Genomic DNA, 20,469 nt, shown 5'->3' with positions numbered 1-20,469 from the left:
GGTGTAGCAGCTCTTTAAAATGAAAAATAAGGCTCAGATATGGTATCTTCAAAGGGAAATAGAAGAATTTCAGTGTGTCCCAAATGGTACATAGTGGTGAGAGAATTATTAGTGTATCTGGCAGAACAGTACAGTGCTGTGAGCTACAGGTGAAAGTAATCAATTGGAAATTGCTTTCAAGTGGTTCTTGAAATATGTGGCAGGGTGTGTGCCATCCTGTTTCCTCGGGTTTGCCTCTCGCTTTCTTTTGGACCTTGACGTTACTTTATATGGTCCTGCAGGTTTGTTGTTGTGTGTAAATCCCCTCATGTTCATCCAACTTAGAACAGTGTCAAAGCCATAGGTGCAATTTAAGTGTGATTTATCAGTGAGTTGGGATTTGGCTTGGTATCACAGACTTCAGTCAGGAAAGGCCAACAGTGTTCTGGGCTGCATTAAAAAAAGAGGTGGCCAGCAGGGAGAGGCTCTTGTGAGGCCACATCTGGAGTACTGCATCCAGGCCTGGGGCCCCCAGTACAGGAAAGATGTGGGGCTCTTGGAGTGGGTCCAGAGGAGGGCCACTAAGATGATCAGAGGGCTGGAGCACCTCTCCTATGAGGAAAGGTTGAGGGAAATGGGTTTGTTTAGATTGGAGAAGTGAAGGCTCCGGGGAGACCTCATTGTGGCCTTCCAGTACTTGAAGGGAAAGTATAAACAGGAGGGGGAACGGCTGTTTGTGAGGGTGAATAGTGATAGGACAAGGGGGAATGGTTTTAAACCATTAGGGAGGTTAGGTTACATGTTAGGAGGAAGTTTTTCACACAGAGGGTGGTGACGCACTGGAACAGGTTGTCTGAGGAGGCTGTGGATGCCCCATCCCTGGAGGCTTTCAAGGCCAGGCTGGATGTGGCTCTGGGCAGCCTGGTCTGGTGGTTGGCGACCCTGCACATAGAAGGGGGGTTTGAAACTCAATGATCATTGTGGTCATTTTCAACCCAGGTCATTCCATGATTCTATGATTCTAATTTTCATATAGATTTCATACAGATTAAATAGAATTCTGTTGTATTAAGGGATAACAGTGTTAATGAAAGATATTAACATCCTCACTTGATAGAATTGGCAAATTCTGCTATGTCTTTTTTATTATTTTCTAGAATCTATGCTCCCTTCCTATAAAGGAACAGACAAATAATTCACAAGGTAAGAAGTCAGTATATGAAATAGCAAATAGAAGGCATCTTCTTCATTCAGAAAGTTTAAGCAAGAGAGGTAGATAAATGGAAGTTGTGGCCCTCAGTCCAAGAAAATACAAAAGGTAATAGCTGCCAAAGGCAAAGGATGCCTTGCTGGCAAAGCTGTGCAGATCTATGGCCAACAGCCTGATCTCAGCTATTATAAACATGGATCTGATATGTGTTTATAAATATCTAAAGAGAGATCAGAGGCAAATGGATGAGGCCAGGCTCTTCTTGGTGGTGTGCAGCGATAGGACAAGGAGCGATGGCCTAAAAGTTGGACATAGAATGTTCTGTACTAATGTGTGGAAGAACTTTTACACAGTAAAGGTGACGGAGCACTGGAACAGGTCCCAGAGAGGTTGTGGAGTCTCCTATGGAGATGTTGAAGACCTCTCTGAACACCTACCTGTGCAATCTATCGTAGGGTACTTGCCTTGACGGGGGGTCAGACAGAGTGACCTCTTGAGGTCCCTTCCAACCACCGTGATTCTGTGATTAAGCAGACTTAGTAAGTCCTATTCTTACGGAGATCTTAGGGATATTAAGTACTAACAATGTACGTTCCTTGAGTTGATGCGCCTTTATCCAATTTAAGCAATTATGAGCAGAGTTTTGAGGCTCAAGTGGGACTGAATGCGCAGTGCCTTGCATCTCAGCCACTGCAGGCTTTGGGAGCATTTTTCTGCAAGCCCCTGGTAGCAATCCTAAATGGGCAGTCCTACAGGTTACCCTGAACATGCCACTCCTGGCAGATTACAGAGAAGCACAAGGCAGGAACATGCACCTGGGAGAGCTAACAGGGTGCAGAGCACTGGTGTGTGTAGAGCATGTGGACTCCAACAGCCAGGGCTCTGCAAGTCAAAGAGCAGCGGGTGAGCTGGAAGTCCAATGCCAGCTTGAAGTTGCTCTGGAATAACTGATCTTCTGTTAAAGGTCACCTTACTGACAGCCTTTTGTCAGCCCTCCCATTCGCTCACCCCAGCTGTCTGCAGATAGAGCATTCTCCCACCAGAGTGTTGGGAAAGTGGCCTTGCATCTCCATTGAGGTTTGGATTAGTAGACTCAGGCATCTGCCTGGGCTTGGATTTGTGGCCAGGGCAGAGGAGTTGAGTGTCTCAGCAACAAACCCACATATCCTGGTGTGATGCTCTTCTCTCCAGTGATGGGAGCTGAACACTGATGGGGGTCAATGATGTGCATTTGGGGTGAGTCCTGAGCCACATCCCACCACGATTTGTTAGCCAGAAACCACCCTTTTACAGAGATCTCTCCCAGAAGTCAGCTGCTGTCTCTGTTGCTGGAGGAGCTACACCAGATTCCGTCTTAGGCACACAAATTCAATTATCAGCCTGCAGAACGCTGCTCTCCCCTACAGATTTAAACCCTCAGTAGTTTTCTCTCATACAAACGCAAATCAGGCGTCTCATCGTGCCTGATAAATGGATCCTACTGCCCCATGTGCTGCATTAAGATATTGCAGGAAATTACCCTGGCAAGTTGCCTGGGGTTTTCTTAGAGCAGGATTGCTGTCTCCCTCTGAGCTGCTGTGTGCTGCCTCTCGCTGAAGACTGCAACTCAATAAGCTTGCTGCAGCTGGCACCAATGTGGAGACTGTTGTACATATGAGCAAACCACTCACTCCCCAGGGGATTTGGCTGTGGTTGTAAGCGTGGAATTTGCACTGAGTTTCCATAGAGCTTCACATTAAATTTTTACATCCAGAGGGTCAGACATGGCACTTAGCCCCTCACCACACCAATTCACAAATCAATAGGTACACAGATCAATATGCCACTGCTTACGTATAATTTGGATAAGGCCCTGGGCACCCTGATCTAGCTGCAGTGTTCACTGCAGGGGAGTTTGACTAGATGGCCCTCAGAGGTCCTTTTCAACTCTAAAGAATCTGTTATTCTATTAATGTTTTTCAGCATTTTGAAGGATGAAAGTGTGAGTGACCACACCTTATTTTCAAGGAGGAGAATTTCAAAGAGGAGCAAAGGGCCCATGTTCTGAGTGAGGCACCCTTCTACCATCATTCTTCATTCCACTAAACCTTTTGGAAAAAGGAGCGTAAAATAACCATTGCCTGAATTATCAACATTTACCTTCTTCCTATGGACTGCTTGGACTCAATAGAAGATAGTTCTTTATGGCATTATTCATCCCAGAATTGATGTGTGGGGCTTCTTTGATTTACAAATAGAAGAAAATTCACTTCACATTTAAGTGAAAAAAATCCATTATTTTATTCAGTACAAAGTGAAATTGAAAAAGGTCTGGCTTGCATGATCTGAGAATGCAGCAATTTACAAGCAAGTTGTCTTCTCTCTTTAAATAGAATGGAAGCAGCAAGTCTGCATGACAACTGGAACATTAATCACACCCAAAGCTCTACAAAATGAAGAATTTTAAGCTACGAGCAAGGCTGCTGCCAGCTCTCATCATGACAGCGAGATGCTGGGGAAAGGCCTTTGGCTTTCCCCTATGCTCAGTGTCGCTCTGCACTGAAGCAGCTCCTGTGCGTGTGCAGTGGCCCATATGTTCTCCTCCTGCTGACAGCAGGAGAGGAATCAATCTCTATCCTTCTGCACCTATAGCTGCTTATGGCACGTTAGTGGGCATCATCTCAGAACGACAGTGGGGGCCATCTGCTTATCTGACATGATTCACAGTGCACTTACGAGGCGTTTCAAGGAAGACAGCTTTCTGAAGCATCACACTGATTTTTGGCTACAAAGCAGATAAGCATGCTCAGCTGATGCTTGTGATGTCACACCTCACATTTCCCAAACACCCATTTAGTGTGCAGCAAAGACCAGAACCAAGGTACAAACAGAACAGTAAAGACACATGCTTGCATCAGCAAGATTGGTAAAGGCAGAGCACCAGCTTCCTCTGAACATCCAATGAAAACATGGAACGGAAGAACTCCAAGCTTAGCTTTCCTCATGATTGCATTTTGATTACAGGTATGGTATTTCCGTGCCTTTTTTGTACTGGGCCCACTGTATGAGTGTCACAAGGATTGTTAAGTTAAGGCAGAAAAATTCGTGCCATGGAGAGGTACCTGAGAAAGTCACTGTTGGAAAAGAGGTCTCTGACTCTCATTGCTATTTGTTTCAAGCATCCTTTTTCTCAGCTTCTGGCACAGGCTCAGTTCTGAGCTGTTTTAGTTCAAACAAAACACTCGGACAACCAAAAAGACTGCAATTATACAGCAGCAGATGGAATGCAGCAGGAACAGTCACTGCCATTTATGATATAAGCTACTTTTAATGATTGGGTACTGACAAGTAAGAAGGTGAGAATATGTGAAGGGTTGGTTGAGTTGTGGTTGTGTTAACTACCACTGACTGGTATAAATTTATTATTTCCATACATAGGACAATATGTGCTTTATCAGCACTATAACACCCTACAAACAATTACTTTCACAGGTGTATTTTCAAGAAAAGAATGGAACAAGGGTGATGCAGCTTTGTCCCTCAACCACATGGAGTGGGGTGGGGGAGGAAGTATAGGAAGAGCAAAACAAAGCAGTATTGACTCCTTTGCTCTGATGATAGTTCATAAAGCACAAACTCAAGAGAACTCCTTAACCTAAGCTCACAGAAGAGCAGGCAGAGCAAGAAAGATGCAATTGATCTCACGCAAATGAGTCAGACATCCTTCACTCCCTTTCTACACATCCAGCTGCCAAACCTCTAGCTTCTCCTTAGCAGTAATCACAGCTTTGCAGCCAAATTTGCAACGGGAAAAGGGTATGGCAGCCTTATAGAAACTGAATACAAACCAAAGGGGCTCCTGTAGTGAATGTGCTGTCCAGTTGTACATTTAATGAAAAATTCCATTTGTTTAGATGTGTAGCTGCTGAAGAACAGCAGACTGCCATAAACCCCAGAACATCTGCCTGGACTGCCACAGCATAACACTGCACCTCCCCTAGAGGCTCTGCCAGCATCATGCTGGCTTGTAAGAACACTGTTTAAATCCACACATACATAACATTTTTGGAGTAGCACAGAATTGGCTATTTCAGGCTTCTGAGATGGCTCAGTTGAGATATTTTTCCAGTATTAAGTGGTTACTTTTTTGTTTAAAGACAAAACCAACAAGAAATAGTATGGCAATGAAGGAAAAGCGTGATTTGTTTAAATTAATAACAGGTAAATGGAAGAATAACGATTACACTTTAGTCTCTTGCAAGCAGTAGAAAAAAAACAGAAGGTTCCAAGTTGCAGGCTATTACTAAACCCACCACCCCTGTCTTAACAGGCTAAGGAAGGGCATCTAACAGAATCACCCACCTAGCTATTAAAGAAACAGCAATGTTACCAAGAACAGTTTGCTAAATATGCAGAACTACATTCTCTAGTTACGAGTTTATTGCAAAACCAGAAAAGAGACAGCAAAGTTGAAGTCTATCATTCACTGCAGATTTGTACCACTTGTCCCAGTTTCAGTCACTCGCACATACGCGCTCACACACACACTGTACACAGAGAGCTGCTAACACATTTGAGTTCCCACAGTCTCACAAGCAACCTGAAAACATTTCAGTAAAAAGTTAAAATGAGGTCTCTTACCACAAGGACTATAAAATCCCCCCCACCCCTCACTACCGTAGAATTTCTAAGTTTTGGATACTAAAAACCATACATAAAAAGGAAGAGCTATTTTCAGTAGCACAAAGACCACCTTAAACATACCGAAGTCAGTCTAAGGAGTTAATGCAACTGAAAAAGAATGAAATGAAGACCTGCATCATACACCATCAGTGTTTTAATTAACACTGTTGATTAGCTCTAAGTCTCTAACCGTAGTAGAGCGTCGCTTGTTTCTGATTTACTTCTAAGTTTCAAGTTACATAAAAAAAACAGTTGTAGCAATTCCTCTGAGCTGCAGTTTTGTGAGAAAAAGTCCCTTTCAAAATTTCAATAAATATAATGACATCTAAAGTTAGCTGAGGTTGTCATGCAAGACAAGTTACATAACCAAGACCAACTCAATCTTTATAAGAAAGGCAACTTGCATTCAAAAATGAACTTTACCCTTACAATTTTATTCAAAGGGTAAACATGAATTAACCCAGCTGTTTACCTGAATTACAAAAGTAACATGATTCAATATGAAAATAAGAAACTGTCTACAAATCTCTGACAGTAATAAATTGCAATATACAATGCATACAGGAGTTATACAGAGCAACAAACTCTTGTACAAAACAAAAATACTTTAATACCTTTAAAATCCAATTTGTTTCTTTAAAATTATTCATGAAAAAGATTTGAGTCAGAATTCATACCTCAATTAGTCAAGCTTCAGGTAGCTACATTACAGCTATTTAATATACAAAGAGAGAAATCTCTTCACCAGTCATTAAAACTGTCTTTTCATTAGAGTTGCACAGCTTCTGCATCTCACGTTCCCAGATCCAAAGTTTTCTTCAAATCATGAGAACTGAATTTGTTGAACACCAGAGATCTGGAGAAAGAAAATGGAAGCTTACATTCAATTTCACACGTTTTGAAACAGCATCACCATCAGCAGCCTCAAGTTGTCAGAGCACTGGAATGTCACAACAGCCACCAAAGTACTAAAAATATCATCAGTTTTTGCCTTTCAGAGCAAGGCAGCTGAGTTAGCATTTGAATTTTTGCAGCAGAAGGGAGAACAGATGATAGGATACTGTACCTGCTGATACGATGTTGTATAGACCATAACATTCTGCTGCTGGCCGTCTGTAGTTATTAAGCCTGCTGGCAACTGATTAGCTGAAAGAAAAAGCATTTTAAGGAAGTTAGACAAGAACCATGGGATACATGGAGCCCTGTTTGAAGTGTGTATTACCTACAAAACATTTAGTTGTGGTATGCTCTGGGTTTGTGGAACAGCTTCTCTCATGACAGCTACATCAGCCATGCTCGTTACCAAGTGCTACATATCTCCATCAGCAGTTCAGAACCTAAATTCAGCTGGATTTTGCATCAGATAAGCTAGAAGTAAGACACGTATCTGAGGTAGAACATACACAGCAGTACACTGAGACTGGATTTTGCCATCTGACCACCAAAAAAAGTAATCTCCAACATTCAATACTCTATGAAATCTGGAGAATTCGGAGTTTGCTTTGTTTAGACATAAGGTTAGCACTTGAGTTCCTCATACGTGTGTATGCTCAGTGAAAAAGCAGTACTTCTTTATAAAAGCTCTAACGTGGAGGCAGCTGACATTATGCTGGATGACTTTGGCGTGCCTTTCAGGTTACCACACAAGAGCTCTGAATTTTATAGAGGAAAGATGAGGCCAATGAACTGAGTAAAAAGTACTTCTGACATTTATAAAGAAAATTCAGGGATGATGCCCTAAGCCAAACCCTTACAGTACTGCATACAGTAAGCTCTGTGACATTCAGAGTAACTACGTGTTGCAAGTGTTAGCTGGAAGCAAAGCTTCCAAGTTGTAAGCTAAGTTGCTATACAGCATAGCACTCTGTATAAGAGGCAAAACCCATAAAAATATCAAAACAGTGCAATCCTAACAGCTTCAATACAGAAGCTGAAGCTTGTTTTTGCTTACCTTCATTGTATTAACTTTCAAACCCTTAAGTTAGCAAGTTAAGTGAGGCTTTAAAGATCTCTACAGATCTAGACAGATTTAAAATCATGGCACTCTTCACCACATATGTTGAACAGCTTAATGCCAGCTCTCTGACCCAGATCTGGTGCAGATCTATGAGGAAGAACTACGGGCTATGCTGCAGCAGCACAGCTATTACTGCTGCTGCGAGACCACAGCCCTAAAGGGATCTATAGCTGCGCCTCTACAGAGAAGAAATGCCCGCAGCATGTGACACCATCACTCACTTCAAAGAAATCCCCCTCCCTGCTGCCTTTCTGCTACTGCAACATCTCCCTGGGCATCCTGCCAACACTGACTATTCTCTTCCAAAGCCTCTCTCTTCAAATCACAGCAAATTAACGCTTATTTCATAGGGCACTCTGAGCCTCCCAGGCCTGGGCTATTTGAAAAAGGGACAAGGAACAGATCTTCAGCCTTCTGCCACTTAATGGTATAATAATAATAATATAGTATCTGATTTTTTGGGACAGATGATCCACAGATGGAACAGGAATCCTTTTTTCAGTTGTACAATTCTGTGATTTGTATTTGTGTGTGTGCGTGTGCAAACAGACCACAAGCATCTCAGCTGCAATCCAGATGAATAAATTGGGCCTAGTTCATGTCTTACTGCTTCTGAACCAAAAGAGCTATTCCGTAAGACAATGCATATAAAGGTTAGGAAATCCAAGTAGTAAATTCTTAATTGTAAATTAAAAGAATAAAACCCACAAAACAAACAAACAAAAAAATCTTACATCTTTCATTGCAATCCATGTTTAAGTGTAGAGGAAAATACTGGCACTAATGTATGTGCTAAGAAGTCTCCCACAGTTGACACGAGTTATTACTACTGTGTCAGTATTTCCCACTGTCTTCATTTTGATATAAATTCTGATTGGGAAAAGTCAGAAAAGCAGAGGGTATCCTCCAGACTTATCAAACAGAAGTCTCAGTGGATCATAGATACAACACAGGTGGCCAGCCCAGAATCTCTTCCTTAGTTAAGAATTATCATGTCTACAGGACGCATTATTTTTAGAAAACTCGTAATGATAATGAAAATAACTAAAGAGTATTACTTACTAAATGCTTCTTCTGTGAGCTCCTCGCTTAAACCATCTCCAGTTGTAACTGTTCCCCCAATTCCCTTTTCTCCTTTCATTGCCTGGACAGGAGAAAAAAGCTCCATATTAAAGTATTCTTGGCATGAGATTGCTTGAAGAATCCAAGGTTTGGAAGTTGAGCTGGACTTTGAAATCCAAGATCTACAAAACTTGTATTTAAGACTGTGCATAATACAAGAATACGTAAAGGGCATTTTTTCATCTTAGTCATACTCCTCAGAAACCAAAACTCTACAAAATTAATATTGTGTAGTTCTAGAAGTTTACAACTTTTGCACAAGGTCAGGGATGTGCAGCAATCCAGAAGCAGCAGCTAGCATGTTTACATGGAATCACAGTCTTGGAACTAGTGAGTGCACAACCTTTGCTCACCAACCACATTCAAGTGCCATCATCATACAACTAAGGGTTGACATTTAAAACCAACATATTGGATTTCTTTCCCTACAGCAAGGACTGCAGCCAGAAAGGATATCAGCACAGAAAGCCAAGGCTCCCAGTCATCTGCGTGTAGTTCTTTAATTATGAAGTTTGACGATCTGTACTATTATATAAGAACCTGTAGAAAAATACTTAAAATACTAAAAACATATTTAAAAAAAAAATTCTCTGCAACCGTTTGATGGAGAATAAACACATAAGCTACAAAAGAGAAACCTTCATGCAGTACCTGACAGAAGACAGAATGCAGGCTTGAAACTGATGGCCAGAACAGTCCAAACCACCCAAAACCATTTAAAAAATAATCTCAATACTCTGCTACCATGGCATACACATCTGCAAAAGATGGACATTTCAGAAGAGCAGAACAGATCCACTTCAGACTTCCCCAGAAGTAGCACAACTAGGTAGGCATCACTTGCTTTAATTAAAGCACATGCCTGTGCCATCAGAAGTGTTGTTACTGCTATACGGAAGTGGGAAAAGACAGCAGACAGCCGTGCTTCAATTTTTAGATTTCACCTCCTGTTACTCAGTTAAACACCCTCTCACAGTCCATCATAACAAATGACCTCCTGGGAAGTGGAAACTTCAAGTGCTATCAGCAAATTAAACACTGCTATGGAGTCTAGTCCTGTTAATTGAAAAACTTGGATTTACAGAACAGAGAACATCTGAAGAGCATCTCGTCCTACAGCAGTGCCAATTCAGACCTCCCTGCTTCACTCATGTCAGTAAAGCCTCTTTCCATGATTATTTCAACCCTGAACAATTTCTTCATTCAAGATTGTAAGGAAAGAGGTCATCGGATGAAAATGCCTTTGATTTGTTTGGCTCCATCTGGTACTTTGAGGCAGCAGAATACAGAATAAAGAAATAGAATTTTCTTTAGTCTCCAGGTAGGAGGAAGTGGGAAAAAAATCCCAATTAAATTGCTGAAAGGGTATAAAATAAAAAAAAAAAAGGTCATTTTCTGCTAGAGAAAGGATAAAGGAAAATGCCTGGATCACATACCTAGCAGATACAAAGTATCAAAAGTAAATTAACAGACAAGCAATAACAAAGAGAAAATTGGAACACCACTGTAATAAACAGTCCTTCATTTGAATCATTATTCCAACATGAGAAAAAACTTTTTCAGATCCAAAGCCCAAACAGTGGGCATTAGGCCAGATCCTCAGAGGATGCCATCCAGTAGTTTTATTGATTGAACCCAAAGATCAAATTAAGTACTCTTTATAGGTGTTTTTAAAGAATTTAGTGATTTACTTCCATATATATTACAGAAGTTACTCAGTGGAAGCTTTAACTACTTTGAATCAGCAAGTCTAATCAAAATGCTTGCTTATTCTTTTTTCCTGAGAGCTTCTGAAACATTTTAAAATGCTATATTAGTCCCTATTATTCCCTGACAATTACTGTGAGATACTGTGCAAGTTAGCCATTACAGAAGTCTGACAAAGGGCTAAGAATAAACACAATCGGGACAAATAAAAGAGGATACAGTGAAGTATAGACCAACCTCTCTGAATTTTTGGAGGTATAACTTCAGAGGCTCAACATAGCTATCAAATCCCAAGGTAGACATGGCAAAGAGAATATCCTCCCCATTGATGGTCTTTCTTTTCTCTTGGTGACACCTCTCACTTGCTTCTGACGTTATAAAGCTGATGAATTCACTTACACACTCTTGCACACATTCTTTTGCATCCTTAGCAATCTAGAGAGGAAAAGTATCATAAAATGATTAAGATCTGAGAAAACTAAAAATAAATAATTAAAAAAAAACAAGAACGTTAGATAGTAACAGATAATAAAGGAAGCATCCCACCATCTGGTGATGTTGCCATTTAGGTATGTATGTGAGATAGCCACTGGATGTCATCACTACTCTATGTAAGCACAGCTGTAATGGTTTTAAATGAAGTTTCACTATTTCAGCAGAACTGTCAGCATGTTTTGAACTCATAATTGTGCTCTGTATGAAGTTTCATATATACAGATGCATATCAATATTGTGCCTGGATTTGCTTACCTACTCCTCTTCTTCAAACCTACTCATTACAATGTCACAGCCCACTTACACCTTCCTTTCAATAGACCAACAGTTCCAACCCACTGTACATTCTCACCAACCTGACCATGATGTGTTTTTTGTTTTTTTGGTTTTTTTTTTTTTTACCCTGACTGGATTCAGGGACTGAAATACATGCCTAGCAGCAAGCTCCTCTAGTGCTATAATACTCCTGTATAAATTTTCCAAATGAGAATTCAGCTGAAGAAACACATGCCTCTGGCAAGAATAAAATAAATATATTTGATTCTGCTTTTCAGCTGGACAAAGTAATTTACCTCACTTAAAATAACAGCAAGCATTGCTCAAGATTATTAGGAAAGCTGACAGGAGCCAACTGAAGGATTATAATAATTAAGATCCTTATTCTTCACATGAAAAGAACCTGTTTGTATTCCCCTTAAAATGACAAACTGGTAACTATGCAAGATCTTCAATTCCTCTGATATTTTCAGAGGAATAGAGCCAGATTTTCAGAAATACTCATCAGCCAACAGCTTCCCTTGCAGCTTTTCACAAAGACCTCCCTGATTTTTCAAGAGAGCTTGGCATCCCATATGCTGAATTCTTGAGAAAAATCTCATCTTGATTGCTAAAAATTTATGACAATATGGACCAGTGAAGAAATTTTCACAGCAAAGATAAAAATGTAACACCCAGATTTCCAGAAAGCCCTGAACACTGTGAAAGTACGAGCAGATGCAATAAAATTATGCCTTGCTTCTATTTGAAGGAATGTCAAAAAAAAAAAAAAAAGTCAGCCTTAGCTAGAAGTTAAAGCAGCAAGTAATAGGAGCCCTGCAAAGTTTTAACATAAATAGGTAGAACATTTAAATGCTTATCCTATTGCCAGCTCAGAATTGATTTAAGAGTCTATTCTTAGAAGAAAGAAATAAAATAAGTCTTCCAATACCTGGCCTTGCTTGCTATGTGATATAAAGCAGGCTCTTAGTCTTCTATTGCCTGAATCTTTACATATCCAAATGCTAAAATGACCTGAGTGTTCTCTTTCCTTCGGGAAGAGAAATGGATTCTTATTTCATCCAAAAAGTTCCACTTATTCCACATTTTAAACTACTCAAAGCAGAAAATTATTTTTCTTAGGACATAATTCCATAGAAAAAGTTCTTAGTGATATGGGATTGTCATCAAGTCTGACCCGCTGACAAAATCAGAGAAAAGATCTTTGAAAAAATAATGCCCTTGAAAGCCCTATAAGAGCCCTGTTGCAGTTCCTGTAATTACGGAAATTACAGTTCACTCAGAGAAAGGAACAAAACTCAATACTAGATTTTCTTTAGAAGATGAGAACATTACCTTTCCTGTTTGGGGTATGGCGTTCTTCATTATCCTTGCCACATTTGCAATTGGAAGATAGATATCTTGTTCTCTAAAACTCTCTTTTGAACCATTTGTATCTTCATGATCATTCATGCTGTCCTCTGTGTCTGAAGAAGTTAACAGAAATTGTATTTTGGTAGGTAACAGGCAATAAGTCAAGTTTAAAATCTTAAACTGAAAGATGAATGACTTTTGAAAGCCCACTGTATTAACAACGGAGAAGTAACTAAAATGAAAACAACAAAAAAAACAAACCCACAGATGATAGATATAATACCACAGTACCTTCATGTGTGTTTGGTACCATACTTATCTCATTATACACAGAAATGTCATGTCAAAACAAGAACTCTTTCCTAGAAAGGCAAGGTTTTTATCATTACCCCTAGGGACTCAGTATCAACATTGATAACTCCCACACCCACCTTCAGATTGCAGGAAAAATGCTTTATATAGTAAGGCATTATGAATGCAAACAATTATCAATTCTTAGCGTGGAAATGACAGCAGAGAACTTTACAAGAACTGAAATGAAATTATATAGAGACAAAAATAATAATATTTACATTTCTTACCATCATGAGGCTGTATCACATAGTGACTGCCACCAATGTAATCTCCAGCAATTCCTAACTGAGAAGCATCCGTTGTGGAGCTATCACCATCCATCTAAAACCAGAAGAAGCAATGCTTTCAGGTACGTTTGTTATAAGCTAAGAGCAATTGCTGCTGGAAAACAGCACTTCAATAAACCTACTATGACAACCAATTGTTACAGCCTGAATATTTTGCTATTTGAGAACTCTCATAGTTGCTGCACTTTACTGACTGCTTTGACTTTGATCATTCCTTCAGATGCAACACAGTGAAGAGCAATTCCTGCAGCTATTTCTCATTCATACAAAAAAGCTAAGTTAAATAACTTAGCTAAAGAGAGGTAGCTTCATGTATTCCATTAAAACAAAGGTTAGCACTTCCTAATAGCAGTTTTGGTTTTACTTTGTTTTTTTGTTTTGTTTTTTTAAATGACAACCTATAGCCCATCTCCAGATCATGTATCAGGGCCAAGCATCCTTATGAATGAAAAAGCAAAATCCCAGGCAATCAGATTAAACTGCAACATCGTGAATTTGAACAACCTTGACTTTTTTCTTGTTGATGCCTTGAAAATAAATTTTTGCAGAGCATTTAGTTCCCATAAATCTCAAATATCACTTTTCTGTTTTTGTTTTCACCTATGTAAGATTGTAATGATGCTGCTTCTAGAGAGCAGAAGCAATGCAAAAAAAAAAAAAAAAAAAAATCCCCAAAAACTGTTGGAAGGGGCTCTCAGTGTGTGCAGAATTCTTTCTACAATGGCTCAGATACCTAGAGATATTTTTGAGCACCTTTCCACACACAGCACCAGATTTCCCTTCACCTCAGACTTTCTTGGCTGTGGATGCCACACACTTCTGATAACATTTTGCTCTTTACCTACTCACTGTCATCCCCATTCTATGCCCTGAAAGGCAGCAGAGGAAGGGAGGGAGGAAGGCATTTGACTGTGCTGTGGTCACTGCCAACGAGAGCCTGCAGCTCCCATTGGCCCAAAAGAGGGTGAGGGTGAGACAGGCCTGTGCTATTTTTACACCTCCCAGAAATATGAGAAACCAAACCTCTCTCAAATCTGAGCTCTGTGGCTGCAAGGGCTGAGGTTTTGCTTACAAATGTTGAAGCAACATCCGGTGCCATGCTCAGCCACAGACGCACATGAAACCTGAGCACTGCAGGCATTCACAGCAGCATTACATAGCTGGATGCAGCCGTAGGAGCTGCTTAAAGGAAGAACTCTTCTTCTCCAGTGCACAGCACTGCCCACTGCTCCTTGTAAAGTACTTCTGGTCCTTTCTGATGGGCTTTTAAAACAGTTTCATTTCACACACAGCAGCTCTGTCTGAAGAAGGGCAGCGCCTTAAGCTTTACCTTCCTCATGCCAGGTGTCACAGCAGACTTCTTTGTGTGCTGCAGGCTCTTTGTAAGAAGATTTCACTTCCCAGTTTTCCAGTGTCCAGAGTTTGCTTACTCAGCTCACTGTAACAACTGTGAAAAGGTAACTGCAATCCTGAGCATCAAGAACACCAAAACTAATACTGCCTTTCCTCAGAACAGCCACGCCACTCTTTTCCTGTAATTCAAAGTGGCTATGTTCTGTAGTCTGCTAAATCCCAAAGGCTGCTTCCAAAATTAATTTGGGATTTTCTGGTAGTCTCGTTCTCAGAGCTCAGTTTCAGCTCTGGTCCCTGTTCAAATTTAACTCGGAATGATGGACTTCACAAATCCTAAGCGTGAAACTCATTCAGCCGCAGTTCTAGCTGAAATGCCTTAAGGTTCCTCCACAGCCTTCTATGAAGCGTGTCTTTCAAGATACTATGATGGGATAGCTCACCCATTCTGCAAGCTGCCCCCCCCCTTATCCTCACAGCCAAGTCCCAGTAACATTGCTTAGGAAACTCCCATTGCTTTCATCAGCTCTACTCGCCTTCAAAGGACAATTCTTGTTTGAATCTCTTCTCAAAGCCCACTGCATCTCTTGGCACTTTTGACCTCATTAGATTAATGCATTTTTCAGGTACCGTTTTTGCTTTTGTTCTCTTCTGTGTCCACATTTCCATTTTTACTTATGTCACCTGATAATTAGTAAGGCTTTTTTTTTTGTGTGTGGAAGCTTATCACCATTGCAAATCAAAACCAGCAATTAGATCTGCAGAACTGAAAAGAAAAGGCTTGCGCAAAAGAAATAGGTAGATCTGTCCCAGATAAAGCAAACAGGCACTGGCAGCCTAATACATACTGAAATTATTTCTGTGGTTATTACTGTGGGAAAGGTTTTTAAGACAACCACAGCACAGTGGTTGTATGGACAGTGTAACACCTTTCTGCACAGCCAAGTCCTAATGCAAGAGCATGGGATAATTCAGTTATCTCACAACGAATACAATTACTTGTTGCAGGTATTACAGGTTCAGCTTCAGATGGTCAGAACTCAAGTAGACATCACCGCTTGTTTAAGCAGCCATCTCATCCCAGTGCCCACAGTACATAACCACATAATCTAATGTTGAGAAAATACTGCTTTAAGTACAACATTCCTAATTAATTGCCTTTTTAAAAAGGAAAAGTTCTCAGTGTCACTGGACTTGCTCTAAGAAAACGCTGAGAATCACAGAAGCATTTAGTTAGGAAAGAGCCTTCAGATCACCAATGCCAACCATGCATTCTGCCTGTCCCTCCTACCTCTAATAAAGGAGACCATTACCAGGAAGATACAAATTAACAGCTCAGGGAAAGTAACACCAGAAATATTTTGAAAGGGAAACACTTCAGATCAAAGACATCAAAGAAAACTCAATGACGAGTGAAAGTGAATGCACATACAGCTTTTCACTATCATCTCGTAGGAAGTTTTCTGGAGGATGCTTAAAAAATATGCTTCTGTCAGCAGCCCACAACTCACACAGTTCCTAGAATACATCTACACAGAACCGATAAATCCTCACTACCCTGAAGTAAATCTTGCATCCTGCTTAATCTAAAAAACTCTCCTAAAGAGCAGTATCTGCAGCTCTGCTATAGGGTAACTCTGCAACAATGCAACCCTGAGCTGCTTGAGCTGAGAGGATGGGTCTGATGCTTTCATCAGCATACAAGGGAATAATGGAACAAAAGCTAGAAAGAGGTTGTCTTCAGAATTACCTGACAACAGTTTGCAGAACTGGTCTCTCAAGGGAAACCAAGTACCTCTTTGGCTCTAAGCACCATGCAGTATTTATGCAGCTCATCCCTCTCTCAGAACTGCTACTCCAAGTGAGGGACAGCAGAAAATTCTATGCCACTGACTGAAGAATGAGGTGCCTTCTTCGTAGCTGCCACGGAAGCAGGACAGATAAGGTAACTAAAGGTATAGGTAGTTAACTATATCAGCCACTGTAGTTTTATTTTGCCACCAGACCTCGCCACAGGAGATGTAAACCTGAGAAGCGGCATGTGACATCCAGTGGGGACAACAAGGTTTTATCTGAGCTTTCTGCACCCTCACTTGCTCTACCTACAGAGAAAATTTCTGACTGTAAATACAGTATTAATTCCCTTTTATTGCCAGTGATTTCTCCACTGAATTCTCACCTGGCAGCAAAGCCTCCCACAGCAGGAAATGCTGCCTGGTAAACGCATCAACAGGCACAGTGCATCACTCCAGCACATCCGCAGAAACGTAAAGCTAAAACCCCTTGGCACATGCCTAGAACACAAACAGATGCCGCCCTGCCTCTCCCAATCTCTAGCTCCTCTCATCTCTCAATACAACGTTTTTCCCAAAAGCAGAATGGTGTCAGGAACAGCAGACTGATGCTGAGAGGACCTGACAGCTTCACTAACACTCGTTAACATCCAGGCTGTATTGGGTTCCTTCCCCTGGACTGCTGTGAGGAAATCTCTCCCTTAAGAAGCCCAGCAGGGTCCACCCACCCTTCCACATTCCCACATCCATCAGTATTAGCAGCAGTAATGTCACACCGTGACCCATCTCACCAGTCCTAATGTCCCGGGCCACGAGTTGGTGCTTTTGCAGATGCTGAATGAGGCAGCAGCACTGAAAGGACTCAGCCTCAGCAGCTCCTTCCTGCTGCAGCACTGACTGTAAGCACTATGCTGTGTTTCCATACAGGGTTTTTGGTGCTTCCCTAGCACCTTTGGTGAAAAACTAAGCTTATCTGTTTATTAAAGCAGCAAACCCTGTCTTTTTTATTGATGGATTGGTTATGCTTTTCCTTCACTGTGGCAATATGTCAATTAAGTGTTGAGAAGTTTCTTCATCTCTAGCTGCAAGACCAGGAGTTCATACAAAGCTGGTTCAGGACAGGCGACTATTTTCAGGCAGAATCCTCAGACTTGCTAACAATTTCTTTCCTTCTATCAACGTCATTTATAAATGTTGTTCCATACATGCACACATTGTGACTGTTTGCATGTTTTCCCAGCATCATGGCACTAAAACATCATTTTCCAAATTCCCTATTTCTCTGATTTACTATACCAAAAATCACATTCAAACAGCCAAGTTTAAAGCATCAGCTCAAGAGAGTCTTGCAAGCTTCCTTCTTTTCCTCCTCCCCGTTTTTTTTTTTTGACAAAACAAAAAAGATATGACTACAAAACAGTTATAAAACATTTCATGTTTTGAATCTTCAAAGTATTCTGGATCTCCCTCCTGCCTCCAAAAATAAAGAATTCTGCACACTGTCTCCCTTCATATAATCATTACTACAAATAAGCGGTTCTGTACTGAACTTTGAACTTCTGTAATTGTCAAATATTAAAGCCTGAAGAGTAATATCCCATGTTCTTGGCTTCTTTCAAATATAGCTTTACAGCTATCAACACTAGCAGCCAAGCCCATATATAATCACCTGCTCAAAGCAGAGCACGAGAAACAAGCAGAGACCTCAAAGATAGCGATTCAGATTAAACCACCTCAGATCTCCCAGGGAATTACAACTGAATTCCTCCCTAGCGTTAAAGTGCTGTGCCATAGGCTACATAAATAAATACAAGTAATCACTGACCTTATTGTTAAGAACACTGTGCTAATGGTTATGCATAAACATCACTTCTCCACTCCTGCAAGTCAATTAAAGCCAGGCTGTGAGTAATGCCCAAAGCAGCACCTTCCACTTAGCTTTTTGCCACTGCTTTGTCTAGGCTCCTTTTAACAAAGCACTACGATTTTTTAAATGCATTTTTTATTGATGATAACTTCAATCTAAATCAAACAATGTAACGGCGAGACAGGCACAGGTTACTCAACACAAAGGATGCCATTTGAGGGCTGAGATCCAGGCATCCATCTCTCTGCCTGCCTAGAATCATACAAATTGCTGCTCTCCCAAAACCAACCTAAGTCCACTAAATAACTTTCACATAAGAACAACAACTTTTTGGCTAAGCCTGGAAGAGACTGGTAAAGCTAGAAGCCTATTGGTTTTCTGTGATCTTCTGTCACATTACAATTTCATTGGGATCTGTAACACAAGGTGAAAAAATTATGTATATCTTAACAGAGGCAGAACTATCGCTAGAACAGGTGATAGTTTTCCTTCCTGCTCTGATTGCCTACGAATAACTCACACAATATACCTCTTTCCAGGATCACTGGACAGAGCAGCAGCTGGCACACAGAGGTACACCTGCAAACAGGGTGACCTGCTCACTCGCAGCACCTACGATAACTGTACAGGTAGACACCTAGCAAAAGGCAGGCTTCCATCTCCCCGACCCGTCCCCGTGTTACTGGTTAACCCGGCGACCCGGCTCGGTCCACAGCCCGGCGGGCTGATCGATCTCTCTTCCTGATGTCGCGCCCTCCAGTGATGCAACAGCACCCACAGCGGGGCACGGGAACGAAACCCTATTTACGCACGTTTCCTCACTCCAGTGCACGCCTGGTCGGCGGTCACCTTTCATTCCTCGCTTTCAGACGCAACGAGACAACGTGCTCCCAGGCGTTCAGCAACTTTATTGTCAGCCACCTCGCCGGGCAGCGATGCGGCGGGGCGGCAGAGCTCCCTCCCTCCTGCCGGGGCCCCGCAGCACGCTGCCGGACAGCCGGCGGCTCCCGCAGCCACGCTCGGCCCATCCCGGAGCCGCTCCCCGCGCTCCACGCCCGCGCACCGTTCCTTCGAGGAGCGCAACGGCGGCGGCGCGGCCGCTCCGCTCCACGCCGGGCCAGGCGCGGCGGCCATGGGCGTGGTGTCGGGGCCTCCCGCCGCACCGCGGGGAGGGGGGCACCGCGGCCGGGCCACGACAAAGCGGGGTCCCCGCCGCGCCGGCCGCGAAGCCTCCCCCCGCCGAGAAGGGGGCCCCGAGGCCGCGCGGGAGGAGCACGGCCGCTCGCGGCCCGGCACCGCGGCGGACACGGCCGCGGGGCAACCGCGCTCCCGCCTCCGCCTCCCCCCGCCTAGGCCGCAAAATGGAGCCGGAACCGGGGGGGCACCTCCCCGTTGAGACGGGGGCAGCCGCCGCACCGAGACCCCCCGCCGCCGCCACCGCCTCGCTTCTCTCCCCGCCCGCCCGCCTCTCTCCCTCCGTCTCCCCGCCGCCCGCTCCGCTCCGCTCCGCTCCCCCGGCCGCGCGGCCCCGCTCCCTCCGGCCGCACAAAGAGGCGGGCGAGCAGCCGATGGCGGCGGGGCCCGGGGGCTGCTCGCCCCCCACTTCCTGGTCCCCGCGGCGGCGGCGCGGCGGCGGCGCCGGGGCCCGAGGAGGGAGACGGACATTTCATTCGAGCCTGCAGTGGAACCGGTTACCAATCATTGGCCGGAGCCAGGCACAAACCTCCAGTGCGGCCCTGGTTGGCTCCCTCCGCAAATCGGCTGTTTGGTTGGACAGAAAATGGCTGCGAAGGAACCAGTCCCAGCGCGGAGCCCCGCTTCCCGCAGCCGGCCTGCCCTCCCTCCGCGCCGCCTCCCCGCCACGCGCGCCGGCTCTTCCCCTCAGCGCGCTCCCTCCCTCCGCGCTGCCGGCGCGGCCTTCCCGGCCCTGCCCGCCTCCTTTATGGGGACGGAGGCGCAGGACGCGGGGCGGGGGGACGCCCCCGGGAAAAGGGGGT

At 43.0% G+C, this 20,469-nt stretch overlaps 1 protein-coding gene across 3 annotated transcripts; it reads right to left on the bottom strand.

The window, feature by feature from the left end:
- Positions 1-6,264: 6,264 nt before the first annotated feature.
- On the bottom strand, positions 6,265-20,358 carry NFYB (nuclear transcription factor Y subunit beta). 3 transcript variants are annotated; one of them, XM_031600025.2, is made up of 7 exons: positions 20,168-20,358; positions 13,403-13,496; positions 12,804-12,934; positions 10,935-11,132; positions 8,931-9,012; positions 6,918-6,997; positions 6,265-6,707 (listed from the first exon to the last, which is right to left on the bottom strand). In XM_031600025.2, the coding sequence occupies exons 2-7, from the start codon at positions 13,494-13,496 to the stop codon at positions 6,675-6,677; spliced, it is 618 nt and encodes a 205-aa protein (XP_031455885.1). In that variant the 5' UTR covers positions 20,168-20,358; the 3' UTR covers positions 6,265-6,674. The 3 variants fall into 3 exon arrangements, with proteins under 3 accessions (XP_031455885.1, XP_031455886.1, XP_031455883.1); XM_031600026.2 differs by having other exon boundaries at positions 20,196-20,353; XM_031600023.2 differs by lacking the exon at positions 20,168-20,358 and adding an exon at positions 14,793-19,632.
- Positions 20,359-20,469: the final 111 nt, after the last annotated feature.

The sequence above is a fragment of the Phasianus colchicus genome, chromosome 1 (genome assembly GCF_987193195.1).
Source record: "Phasianus colchicus chromosome 1, bPhaCol1.hap1.1, whole genome shotgun sequence".
Lineage (NCBI taxonomy): Eukaryota > Metazoa > Chordata > Aves > Galliformes > Phasianidae > Phasianus > Phasianus colchicus.
This window is presented reverse-complemented; position numbering and strand designations above follow the sequence as displayed.